General features: G+C 45.1%; 1 protein-coding gene across 2 annotated transcripts in view; it reads left to right on the plus strand.

The window, feature by feature from the left end:
* The window catches only part of LMO2 (LIM domain only 2), a 34506-nt gene extending 24479 nt beyond the window's left edge, over window positions 1-10027 (plus strand). For both annotated transcript variants that reach the window (XM_025356298.1, XM_025356299.1), the window contains 2 exons: window positions 3782-3997; window positions 9022-10027. In XM_025356298.1, the coding sequence (XP_025212083.1) occupies window positions 3782-3997; window positions 9022-9241 (436 nt within the window). In that variant the 3' untranslated portion in view covers window positions 9242-10027. The remainder of the gene's footprint in view (window positions 1-3781; window positions 3998-9021) is intronic.
* Window positions 10028-13419: the final 3392 nt, after the last annotated feature.

Below are 13419 nucleotides of genomic sequence, written 5' to 3' on the forward strand. Positions count from 1 at the left end.
CGCATCTGTTTTCTGAGCCTCGTACTGGTTTGGAATGTTTTTCTATCTCTCACCAATTCTTTAGTGTTAACATGGGTAGCAAGGGGTGTTTAAGATATCATTTTCCTGTCAACGCAAATGCCCTTTTAAGAGTCATTAGCTGTCTGGTTTTGAGAATTTTTATTCCTTTGAAGTCCCCCTCTAATCCTTTGAAGGGATTTGTTACACAAGACCAAAGGAGCTGGTTAATGACTTGTCCATTTGTGCTTTTAAGAGACATTTGTTTTGTTTTTTCTTTTCCTGGTTTAAAAGAATTGTGCTTTCCTGCTTGAAATACCACACACACACACACATACACCCTTCAATTTCGGCTTTCTATGGTGTTTATTTACCTGGGTTTTACCCTCAGTTAGCAGCATAAAAGCTCAGCATGTTCTCATAAAACACAGGAAGTACCACCATCCAATGAGAATATAAACATCACTATTCCGTCTTGAAGGTTAAGACACCAGTTCTGTAATGAGCTAGGTTTGTTGTAGCAAAAACCCCCACTTCCTTCAACAAATTCTCAGGAGAAAAATAACATTTTTTTTTAAAGTATGTTTATGTCAACAATGGGTTTAAAGGGTGGTTTGATCACTTTTTAAAAAATAAACTTAAAATTACAACTGAGCTTTGAGTTTCAGAGACTGGGCAAGATCATAGTAACACAATAAGGGAGTGAATTGGATGAATTGGTGCCTCATGCCTTTTTGATCAGCAGAGTTTAGTCACTAATCCTTTCAATAGAAGGTAAATCTGAAGGTTTCATTTCCCTGAAGGAAGTTTGCGTCTTTCAAAGTTTGTGCTTTTTCACTGAGGTTAGAAAACTGAAACATCCTAACTTCCTAACACAGCAGGTATCTACTGCTGGAGGCTCACCAGCTCCTTCCTTCACTTCACTATTTGCCCAGCGAAGATAGTTTCTGATCAAAGAGGGACAAGCTAGTTGAGAAATTGCAGCAGCACATTCTCCACCCCCTTAGAAATTGTTATGATTATCCCAGAAATCCAGGCTGAAATGATACTCAGGTGTAATATTCAAGATAAGGGTCTGGGAGAATATAAAATATTAATTTGAGGGTGAATCAATCTCATTCATCGTCTTGGATTGCCCACTAAGTATAATGTGATATTATCAATTAATTATAGAAAGACAGAGCCCATATCTTATACTTTACTTCTCCATCTCATCTCAGGCCATCACCATAACTCTTTTACTTTACGTTCCTCCTGTTGTCCAGTATCCTACTAGATGCTTCATTGTGTACTTCCTCAAAGCCGACTTGGGTCATTACAATCAGCATCTCCAAATTACAGATGGAGACTTGCCTAGCTATATGCAAATGAAACATTTGGACAGAAAGCCAGCCAGAATTCATGAACACAGAGATTCTCTTGCTATGCCACTGGTGGCCCCCACTGCCTCCCCTGTGAGTAACAAGAGCAGTTCATTTGAATTCCAGGCAGTTTTGCACCAGCTAAGGGCAAATTATCCTCTTTCACAATCCTTTGGCAGCATCTGCATCGGGACATCCAATGTCTGTCGAGGTCCCATGAGTGGTTTTGAAAGCCCAGAGTAAGACCATGGGCTGTGGAAAGAGAAGAGATGCAATTCCGAGTTGATACACATAAAAACGCTAGGGTATTACTTGTTAGAAGGGAAAATGGCAGTCCTTATATACAATCTGTAGAAACAAAGGAAAGAAAGCAAGGCTTCAGTGAATGAAACCCTGTCTCTACTAAAAATACAAAAAATTAGCTGGGCCTGGTGGCGGATGCCTGTAATCCCAGCTACTTGGGAGGCTGAGGCAGGAGAATGGCGCGAACCCAGGAGGTGGAGCTTGCAGTGAGCCGAGATCGTGCCACTGCACTCCAGCCTGGGCTACAAAGCAAGACTCTGTCTCAAAAAAAAAAAAAAAAAAAGAAACTATAGTTTTGATTTTTTTGAGCTAGGGTCTCACTGTGTTGTCTAGGCTAGAGTGCAGTGCTCACTGCAGCCTCAACTTCCTGTACTCAGGTGATCCTCCCACCTCAGCCTCCTGGGTAGCTGGGACTACAGGCTCATGCCACCAAGCCTGGGCAATTTTTTATATTTTTTGTAGAGACAGGATTTTGCCATGTTGCCCGGGCAGGCCTCAAACTCCTGGGCTCAAGTGATCCTCCTGCCTTGGCCTCCCAAAGTGCTGGGATTACAAACGTGAGCCACTGTGCCTGGCAATTTCTTTTTTTTCCCAGATAAACTAACTTGAGCTTCACATTTTCTTGTTCCAAAGATGATAATCTCATGAAGTGCTGTTACATTGTATCTAGAAAGTGTGGGCATGGCTTTAGCACTCCTAAATATTCACAAGAAACGCTTCATTCTTCACATGACAGAATCCTCTGAAGTTGTCAGAGTGTTATAGACATTGAGCCACCTAGCCTCCTATCCCCAAGTATAATGACTGCTGGGCTTTGTGGGCTCAGACCAATTAGGACACAAGGTCACCTGGTAAGTTAGTACTAGTTAGAAATAGGAGACAGGGATTTATACCTGCAGGGCACCCAGGAGGAAACTCCCTTTGCGAATTTTATGGTTGGAAGAAGGTCTGTTTTTTGAAATATAATAGATTTTTTAGAAATAGATTTGTGTTTAAGGTTCCAGAGAACACTTGCTAATTATTACAAATCAACAAGTATTAAGTGTTTCCTGTGTCCCATTTGGGGGACACTAGAATAATTCCTTCCACTCGTTTATTTTCTTTTAGCAAAATTATTTATTTTTAAATGTTAAAAAAGTACTCAGATTCCAGTGAAGCAAAGTGAACAGGAGATACTATGCATGGCACATTAATGAAAGAACGCGTGTCACAGCCTATTAACAATTGCTGGATTGAGATGTCAATGACTGTTTAATTGCCTTCCACTCTCTTTGAAATAATCATTGCCCCCACTTCATTTTCTTCCTCAAATCAACTTTATCCGAATCAGCTTTACTGTTATAAAAATGTTCAGGTAAGGAAAGAAAGGCCTATTTGATGTTCTTCATAAGTGTAACAATGGCCTTACAATGTGGGATTTTCCTCCAAGTATTCCTTCAGTAGGAAGAATGGAAAATGGAATTTCTGTAAAAGAGTAAAACTAGGAGAATTCCTATTATATCCTGATGGAATTTTTATTTTGGAAAGAGAAAGCAGCCTGGTCTCATTCTTCTTTCTTCCTCACCTCTGCTTTTGTGCGGGGCGGAAGGGCTGGAGGGAGGATGACACTTTACTCAACAGGGGATTTGCAGATTCTTAGCTCTCTGGGTCGTCCACTGCCCTGATGGTGAGCAACTCTTTTAGTCCAGGGTGCCTCCTTTGAGGTTAGGCAGTGCCCTTGGGTTCAGGGTATAGGAGGAGGAAAATGAGGGAAATCTGTGAAGACAGAGAGGGAGAGTCAGCGGGGAGAGAGGGAAAAAGCAGAAGGAGACCAGAGGTGCCCAGGTAGTGCTGGGCATGGGCAGGGGCACATTGCCACCTGCAGTTGCCTTTGATGCCTCTTGGTGCCTTGTGTTGACTTCTTAGAGATCTAGGGAGTAAGGTCTGGCTCTCTTCCGTCTTAACCCAAGGTTGGTTGGGACTCTGCAATCTGGCCAAGGGATGTGTTGTCCTGTCCCTTCTCCCTTAGGTCACCAAAAGGCAGTCAGGTGAGGTACCCTGTCTGGCCCAAAATGATCTCGGAGCCCCGGTGCTGGTCTCACCCTGGTGAGGCTGTCCCTGATGCTTGGCCTTCTCTCCAGGGAACCAGTGGATGAGGTGCTGCAGATCCCCCCGTCCCTGCTGACATGCGGCGGCTGCCAGCAGAATATCGGGGACCGCTACTTCCTGAAGGCCATCGACCAGTACTGGCACGAGGACTGCCTGAGCTGCGACCTCTGTGGCTGCCGGCTGGGCGAGGTGGGGCGGCGCCTCTACTACAAACTGGGCCGGAAGCTCTGCCGGAGAGACTATCTCAGGTACCCTCCGCGGCACTCCACTGGGGCCCTCGGAAGGGAGGCTGGGTGGTCCCTGAACATCTGCAATCTGTGCATGTTGCCCCCGACCCTGTTCCAGGCTTAGACAACACCTATAGAAAGAGGTCAGGCTGCAGAAACTGAGTCTCAGCTCCCCTGCCGAGAAGCAGAGGGCATTTCTTCCTGTTTGAGAAGCATATTTTCAGGGTTACGTTCCTATGTGGTAAAATACTAATATCTTTAAAGGCAAGAGAATTGCACCCCCAAAATTCAGAGAAGTTGTTCCCTTGGGGAGCGGGAGAAGCCAGGGGATGGGGTTGAGGAGGAGTACGCACGGAGGATCAGAGGAACTGGGAGTGTTTCTAACTTAGGAGGTGGGCTCTGAGGACCTCATTTGAATGCTTCAGAACACACACACACACACACACATATATATGTTATAAATATTCTTTTGTATGACTCCAGTATTATATGATGAGAAATTTAACAATAGAAAGCATGTGGAGCTCCAAGCATTGACTCATAGCAGGAAGGCAGTCTTTGAAGAACAGAAGGCAAAGGCCCTGCAGGCATTTGGAGGTTCGAGTCCCAACACCGTTGCTTCCCAGTGGCCTTGGGAAAGTTACTTAACCTTCCTAAGACTCGATTTCCTCATCTGTAAAATGGGGATCATAATAGCACCTACCTCTAAGGATGTGGGGAGGATTTGATGGAATAATGCAGATAAACTACTTGACTCGGTATGGATCAAATAGATGTTAGCTGCTCTTATAACTTATCCTTATGGCGTAATCATTATTTTCCAATCTAATGAGCAAAGGGATGGAAGAATGGAAGGGTAAAATAGGAACTCGACCACGCCAAGTAAGACAGGAGCTGAGGACATCTCCCATGCTTCCGTTGGCCATCCGAATTTTCCAGCACTCTGTGAATGCCTTTGCCTAGAATGTACTAGCGTTTCTAGTTTCCGAGGAGCTGCTGTGGAGGTAACTCTCTGTGCCCTCTACTGTCAGATCTGCTCAACTGTGTAGCTGTCAGGATTTCTCCGTCTTCCTGGAGCAGAGGGTCTGTGAGGCATGCTTCCCTGATGCACCCGGACCATCCAACCCATGGAAGCTTGTTGAGACCTCAGCGCCCTTGGCTGCTGGGCCAGCTTTTCCCCTCGAACCTGCCCTCGGAGCATTTTACGTTACAGAAACAAAACCAAACCAAAAAACTGCAGGCAGTTTCACAGTGAAGGAAGCTTTACCTAAAGACTGATGGAAGAAGCCTTTTGTCCTTCTTGAATTCCCAGATAAAGTCCTTGCAGTCCTTGCAGATATGGTGGTTCCGAGAAAATAAGTAGGGTTTTGCAATGATCATGCTTATAATTTTGGTCAGTTTTCCTTTTTTTAAGTCCCAAAAAATAGAACTGGGATAAATACAGACCTGGTTTTGCTCACTCCCACTTTGCCAAGTCAGTGAGAAGGTAGACGGGTAAATGAATCCCATCGGACCCTTGACTCCATCCCTGTCAAATCATTTGAATCTTATTAAATGAAGTGCAGATTGAGTAAGGTCAGAAGAGCCCCGGCTTCTCCCTATCTCTACCGTTTTATATAACATTCAGGAATAAAACCATTGCTGCCTGGGCTTGTTAATCCTTTCCATTTTCAAAAAGGAGAGGAAGGAAAAAAAAAAAACCAGTCTGGGAGAACCCAATGTTAATTAACTTGTGTCTTGGTGACATGAAATAATTCTTCTCCCTGCCACATTCCTAGGCAACATGTTAATTAACTCTGCGTTAGTGCAGGCATTTCCAGCCATCCTTTAACATTTATATTATTGTTATTAAAATGGGCAGCAGAGAGCTTAAGATGGGACACCTCTTGACAGAGGAGAAAAATTGTCTTTTGCTTCAGGGATGGTCCTTTAGCCAAGATCTTGTTTACTTGCATTCTTGGTATATCTGGCAGGATCTTTGAACAAGGCAAGTTGGAAGAGTGACTGAACGAGCCCTGTAATGGGGTTGAATTCTAATTCACCCCTAGGATAACTTGTCCCCATGAGGATTTCCAGTGGCTGAGTTGCCTGTTACAGTTCTTTTCCGACATTTCGCTTCAAATATTCATGAGACCCCCGTGCGGAACCTCAACTCTGCTGTGTTGTTGGGAACCTGAGAGCAGCTGTTCATGTCTGTGCCGAGCCAGATCTCCTTGGATCCCTTTTCACTAATTCTAGTGTGCTGGGAGTGGTGGGGTGGTGGTGATGGCAGTGGTTTTGCTTTTGACAGCCAGCACCTGAATCTGTTAGAGCCAGAAGTATGCCTGCCCCCGCTACACCCCCAATGGACCTTAACCAGTGACAGATATGGTGGGAGTACCAAGCCCTGCAGCCTTGCCTGAAGCCAGGCATAACTTATATTCCAGAGTCCCTCCCCTCTGAGGGACTTTGCCTGAGGTTACAACTTGGCTTGGCCTCCTCCCCTTCCCTCCAGCCTCCCCTGCTGCCTTCTAGGTTTTTCCTGAGAATGCATCATTCATAAATCACTGGCACAAAAATCCTTGCCTCAGGGGCCACTTCTGGCATATCCAGCCTAAGATACCAATTCTTGGTGCCAGAGGTTAATGTTCAAGTTAGGTGTCAATTCCTGGCTTATTTTTTGCTAATATTAGAATCTCAGAATCCCAGAGCTGGAAAGGGCTACAAGGGCCTTCTCTTTCAGTTCCCTTGCTTTACGGCTTACGTCACGGAAGCCTGTGCAGGGGACTCCGTTTGCTCAGGTCACCTGGTAAGTTAGAGGTGATGCTGGGACCTGAACTTGTCTCTCACATATTCGTCCTTTGTCCTTCCCTTCATTAGCTGCCTGATGTGGATTGTAATTTACCCCCTGACTTCCCTTTAATAAGCTCCCTCCTTCCTTAAGGATCGCCCACCCCAGGCGGTTGGATTCATGCCATGCACACTGTTTTCTCAGTCGTTCATCCTTGCTCAGGCCCAAACTTAACTTACAGAACAGTCAGGAAACCAGAACTGTCTTTCCACTCCGTGACCTCCAATGTGGCGGTTACCTGCCGCTCCACCATCTGCTATGTTGGGATAAAATGTTCTCCCCCAGTAATGAGTTTGCTCCCAGGCGGTGCTTTGGAAACACTCGGAAATCTTCAAATGGAAAGCAGGATTCAGAGGAAAATTAGCTGGCCCTGGCCCGAACAATGAGCTCTCCACTCATGGACCACCTCTTCTCAATTCCATTAATTTTGCCCAAATATTGCAAAATGTGTCAACTGCCCTTACGTCTCCTACAACCTCTCAGAATGTACCAATTGATTCTCTGATATCCTGAAATCAATCAGAACTTCCAGTAAGAGCAAGCACTCACCTAAAACTGTCCTAAAGGTTTTATGTAGAAACCACCTGCTAACATGCTATGTTTTCAGCCACGAGTGAAAATTACTTCCTGCAGCAAGACTGGTGCAACTGGGAATACACCCAAAATGTGTTAAAACATAAGCAGCGTTGGCTTAGCCCTTGACCATGGGTGCCCTGACATGCTTCGTTCGGTTGTTCTAACAGCTGAGTGGGGTGGAGCCTATGATGGCTGCTGTTTCACTGAGGCTTAGAATCAGAGGTCTCTCCAGGGTCACTCAGGGCTGGACCAGGACATTGAAGCTGGGTCTACTCTGCTTCCGGTACTTGTGTTACTGCACTTTTGCTGTTGATTCTCAAATGTCAGCCTGCATCCAGTCCCCCGGAAGTGTTCGTTAACACAGACTACTGGGCCTTCTCCCCAGGGTGTTTCAGTTGGGTAGGGAGAGGGGAGGGCTGAGAATTTGTTGGGGTTTTTTTTTTTTTTTTTTTGAGTCAAGGTCTGGCTCTGTGACCCAGGCTGGAGTGCAGTGGCATGATCTCGGCTCACTGCAACCTCCACTTCCCGGGCTAAAGCCTCCCACCTCAGCCTCCCAAGTATTAATAGCTGAGACTAGAGGCATGCACCACCACACCCGGCTAATTTTTGTATTTTTTGTAGAGACAGAGTTTCACCATGTTGCCCAGGGCGGTCTCAAACTTGTGAGCTCAAGTGATCTGCCTGCCTCAGCCTCCCAAAGTGCTGGGATTACAGGTGTGAGTCACTGCGCCCAGCCTGAGAAATTGTATTTCTAACAGGTTCCCAGGCAGTGCTGATGCTGCTGGTCCCAGGACCAACACTTTGAGAACCACTGCACTGAGCCCTGCCATGTTCTGTCTCCCACCTTGACACTGAATACTGCCTGAAATAAGTGATCAACTGAGGCTTGGCAGAGTCTTGGTTTAAATGTCAGAAAAAAAGTTTCACTTTTGATTCATGACAATGGGGCAGCAAGGGCCATGAATTAAGATCTTCCATTCATGGCGGAGAGATGCTGTTTGTCCTCTATATCTCAGAGGCGCGATTAGCTGTACTGCGTGTTTTCTGTGGAAGTCCCTGTCTCCCAGCAGCTGGGGCCGCAGCGAATAAGCAGGTGGAGATGTGCTTTGCAGCTTACGGAGGTATTCAAGGTCAGCTCTCCCCATGGGTAGAATCCGTGGCTGTTGATATGATAGAGTTTGGGAGCCTCAGAAGAATGCCCATTTTATTGCATTCCTGGTCAGTACCCTCTCAGAGGGACCCTTAGGGTCTCCTTCCAGCTGCTCTTCTGAAATGAGGGTTCCCCTGGGAGGGGACAGGTAATACTTGCCTAACTCCTTATCATAGATCACATCAGCTGAGAGTCTCGCCCACAGAGGAGCAGCCAGGGGGCAGCCCAGGGGAATGGTGAGCAGTTGCTGCAGACAGAGAGAGGGCTCAGAAAAGGGAGGAGTTACGCCAGATCCAAATGCCAGTTTCATCTGAGTTCCCTCTGCCTGCTCGGAAAGATTGCACTAGCCGGCCCTCCTTCTGGAGCTGTCCTTTCCTGGCTTCCTGACATCCTGAAAGTTCGGCCTCCTTTCTAGGGCTCATCCCTGAGCCCTGTCTTCCAGGATTGTCCCTTTCACTGTCTTCTTAGCTTTTCTTTCTTTTGCCCCAGGCTTTTTGGGCAAGACGGTCTCTGCGCATCCTGTGACAAACGGATTCGTGCCTATGAGATGACGATGCGGGTGAAAGACAAAGTGTATCACCTGGAATGTTTCAAATGTGCCGCCTGTCAGAAGCATTTCTGTGTAGGTGACAGATACCTCCTCATCAACTCCGACATAGTGTGCGAACAGGACATCTACGAGTGGACTAAGATCAATGGGATGATATAGGCCCGAGTCCCCGGGCATCTTTGGGGAGGTGTTCACTGAAGACACCGTCTCCATGGCATCTTCGTCTTCACTCTTAGGCACTTTGGGGGTTTGGGGGTGGGGTAAGGGTTTTCTTAGGGGATGGTAGACCTTTATTGGGTACCAAGGCATAGCATCCAAGTGGCATAATTCAAGGGCTGGCACTTCAAGGTGACAGAGGACCAGCCCTTAAGGGAGAGCTTGCGGCCACAGCCATCTGTGGTAACTGACATGATTAGCAGAAGACAGGAACATTTAGGGGCAAGCAGGCACTGTGCGGTCATGATGGAATTTCATATCCACAGATAGGGAGTTGTTGTGTAAAGACTTGTTGTGACTTTGATGCTTGCAAACTAGAGATGTGCAATTGATTTCTTTTCTTCCTGGGTTTTGTAACACCCCTGTTTCAATGACTGTCCTCCACACAAGGGAAGGACAGAAAGGAGTGGCCATTCTTTTTTTCTTGGCCTCCTTCCCAGGGCCTTAAGCTTTGGACCCAAGGAAAACTGCATGGAGACACATTTTGGTTGAGAATGGAAACCACAACTTTTAACCAAACAATTATTTAAAGCAATGCTGATGAACCACTGTTTTTAGACACCTTCATTTCGAGGTGAGGAGCTCCACAGATTGTTTCTATACAAATATAAATCTTAAAAAAAAAGTTGTTCAACTATTTTATTATCCTAGATTATATCAAAGTATTTGTCGTGTGTAGAAAAAAAAAAAAACCAGCTCTGCAGGCTTAATAAAAATGACAGACTGAAATGCAGTGTTGTTTATTTGATTACGACTTATAATTTGGGATGGCGGGGAAAAGCTCTGCTTTTTGTATTGTAAAGGAGAAGTAAATAAGCAATTTACTCTTAGGTCAAATAAAAACTTCCATGGATTGCAAGGGTTTGTATGAGGCAGGCACATTTCTATATTACTGGCAATTATGTAACAGGTCATCATGTAGCTCAGAGGAATGTAGAATAATTAAATTGTTACTGTAAAATATGCATTTCACTTCAGCATTGTATGGAGTGAGTGGAAGGCAAGATCATTGCCTTTGGGAAACTTGTAACCTAGAAAGGACACAAATACATAAAGCAGATTCCCTTTGGGAGAGAAGGTAATTACCTAGTTTGAAATGTGGCAAAGATGCTGAGCTTGACACTTCGATTTTCCAAGACGGGCGTCTCAGGGTGTTTTATGACAAGTGGTTAAGAGGACCTTTACTTTGAGGATTTAAAGCAGGCCCCTTGGTTTGTGTGTTTGCCTTCCCCCGAGTCAGGCCGCCCCCATGAACTGATGCAGAGCGCCACCTGCTGGTCATCACCTCGAAGCGCACTAGCCCAAGAGGGTCCCAATGAAGGACAAACCTAGATGAAGAAGAAGCTTTTCAATGATTTCCTTAGAGTACTGGGAAATGCAAGAAGTCTAAATGCGTTTAGTTATTAAGACACAAGAAACATGCAGCTAAGGCTACAGTTAACTATAAGATTCCTTTAAAATCTTCCTAAGGTTTGTGATCTTTTTTTAAAAAAAATTTTTTTAAATCCCAGGACAGAGAGACAAATGATTTTTTTTCCTTCTAGTGAGAAATAATGAAGTCACGGCTCTCTTGGTCTGTAAAATGCTAAAAGTGGTTGGGAAATCTGACTGCGTAAGGTGGCCTATTTAAAACAAATCCAGTTACGTTGCATTCCAGCTCACCTGGTGGAAAGGCGCTATCAGAGACGGGATGTTTGTTCTGAGTCAATAGTTCTCAAACTCTCTGGGGACCAGCAGAATCCACATCACCTGGGAACTTACTATAATAAAGAAACAGATTCATGGGCTCCACCCAAGACACCCTAAATCAGAAAATCTGGGGATGGGGTTCAGCAATTTGTGGGGTGTTTGTTTTGAGATAAGATCTCTCTCTGTCCCCCAGGCTAGAGTGCAGTGTCATGATCCTGGCTCGCTGGGGCCTTGACTTCTTAGGCTCAAGCAATCCTCCCACCTCAGCCTCTGTAGTAGCTGAGACTACAGGCCCACACCACCACGCCCTGCTAATTTTTGGATTTTTGGTAGAGATTGGGTTTCCCCATGTTGCTCAGGCTGGTCTTGAACTCCTGGACTCAAGTGATCTACCTGCCTTGGCCTCCCAAAGTGTTGGGTTACAGGCACGAGCCACCGTGCCCCACCTGTATTTTAATAAGCCTTAAAGATGATTCTGACACATGCTCAAGTTTGAGAATGGCTATTCTAAAACAGCTCCCAGTTAGGAAGATCAAGCATTCTAAGTTATTAATATTTGATGCAAAGGTTAATCACTGAAACTCTTCCACATGTAGATACTGTCTACCCTTGGTCCCTAAACTGAAAACTTTCGCATACATTCGTCACTCATTTGTTCTGCATATCATCTTCAAAATCGATCACAATTTAATTCACCATTTTAAACTATATTTACAGTAATAATAATAATAATAATGGTAATAGATTCTATCTGTGCAATCATCTTATAAGTAGCATTAAGTAAAAATACAAATGATCATTGCGTTGGAAATGTAAACTTTATTCTTAATCCCCATTGTAGCACAACACACATTAAGATTCAGGAAATCAGCAAATATTTTTGTCATGCTCCACAAAGCAATAATTGACCTTTTCCATTTGTCAATGGCACCGTCTTGCAGAACTGTGGATGCGCAGGCAGTCTTTGTAGCACATCACCTCAGGGGCCCAAATATCTAACCCACAACTGACTTAAGAGGAAAGACGTGTAAAGAGACTCAGAGGGACCAGCTCCCAAGGTCTACCCTGGTGGTCCTTGCATGAATGTGTTACCGTGTGTGCTCTAGACCCAGGGTCAGGAGAACTGACAATCTGCTCTCTTCCCTGGTCCATGCCTTCATTAAAGCAGTTGGCTGGAACATTTTGCTTCCTCTTATCTCTTGAATGTCTTTTACTGCAAACCAGCTTCCTTTTATTGCTGCTTCTAAGACAACTACTACTTTTCGGGAAAACTTGGAGTCCTACAAAGTTAAAATAGAACAAGCATCTAGGAGCTTTATCATCTGAAGACTTGGATTTGAATTCCAGTGACATGACTTTAATTGCTTAATAACCATTTACACAGCACTTGCCATTTGCCAGGCCCTCTTCTAGTTTTACATATATTAACTCCTTGAGGCCACATAACCTGCCTCGGTGGCAGTTTCTACTGCTTATCACCTGCATTGTGCTGCCAAGGAAAATGAAGCACAGATGGTTAAGAAACTTTCTAAGGTCCTGCGGCTGAGAAGTGACAGAAGTCGCTTTAACCAAGGTGCTTCACCCTGCGCCCTGCTGCTCTCTCGAAGTCTCACCTCACTGAACAGCAGGTTTCCCATCTGCAAAAGAGGGAGCATGAACACCTTCCATCCCAGATTATTTGGGGATATTTGAGTTTAGTCTAGGCAGAAATGTAAACAAAGCACAACGATACAGGATTAGCACCACAATAAAGCAATGTAAAAAGTGCTCTGGAAACACAGATAAGGGAACAATTAAATTGGCCCAAGCCTGTCTGTCTGGAGTAAAGAGGAAGTGACATTTGAAATGGCCTTGGACTTGGAAGAGCAAAGACTTGGGGACCTTGACTTGCAGCATGAGTATTTCAGTGAGCCCAGTTTGTGTACAGGCATTGGCTGGAGGCCAGCCAGTGAAGGGCTTAAATTTTGATGCTGTCACTTTCTGGTGGGGTGCCCTTAATTTCCAGTTTCTACAAGATCTGGGTCCTGTGGACATTGCTGACCTGTGACTTGACCTTGGACCCTCAGCTCAAGCCCCTCCTCTTCCAGGTAGCCCCCTCAATCTCCAATTTACAGCTACTCATCCAATCATTCTCAAACTTCAGTACTAGAAATCTTCTAATTAATAGGAGAAACTATGAAGATGCTGGCTCCTGGACCAAACTGCAAATCTGCAGAATCAAGATCTCTTGGATGGGACCCAGGAATCTACACAGTCATCAGGAAACTCCTCTTCCTTTGTTGCTGCTAAACCCTGAACCCTGAGTTCCACAAACTCAGGGACAGTCTCTGGTTTACCCTTTCCAGACTGTAGCACCTGCCTGGCACATAGTGCCCAAGATCCTTCCTTCCTTCCTTCCTTCCTTTCTTCCTTCCCTTCCTTTCTTTTCCCTT

The sequence above is a fragment of the Theropithecus gelada genome, chromosome 14 (genome assembly GCF_003255815.1).
Source record: "Theropithecus gelada isolate Dixy chromosome 14, Tgel_1.0, whole genome shotgun sequence".
Classification (NCBI taxonomy): Eukaryota; Metazoa; Chordata; class Mammalia; order Primates; family Cercopithecidae; genus Theropithecus; species Theropithecus gelada.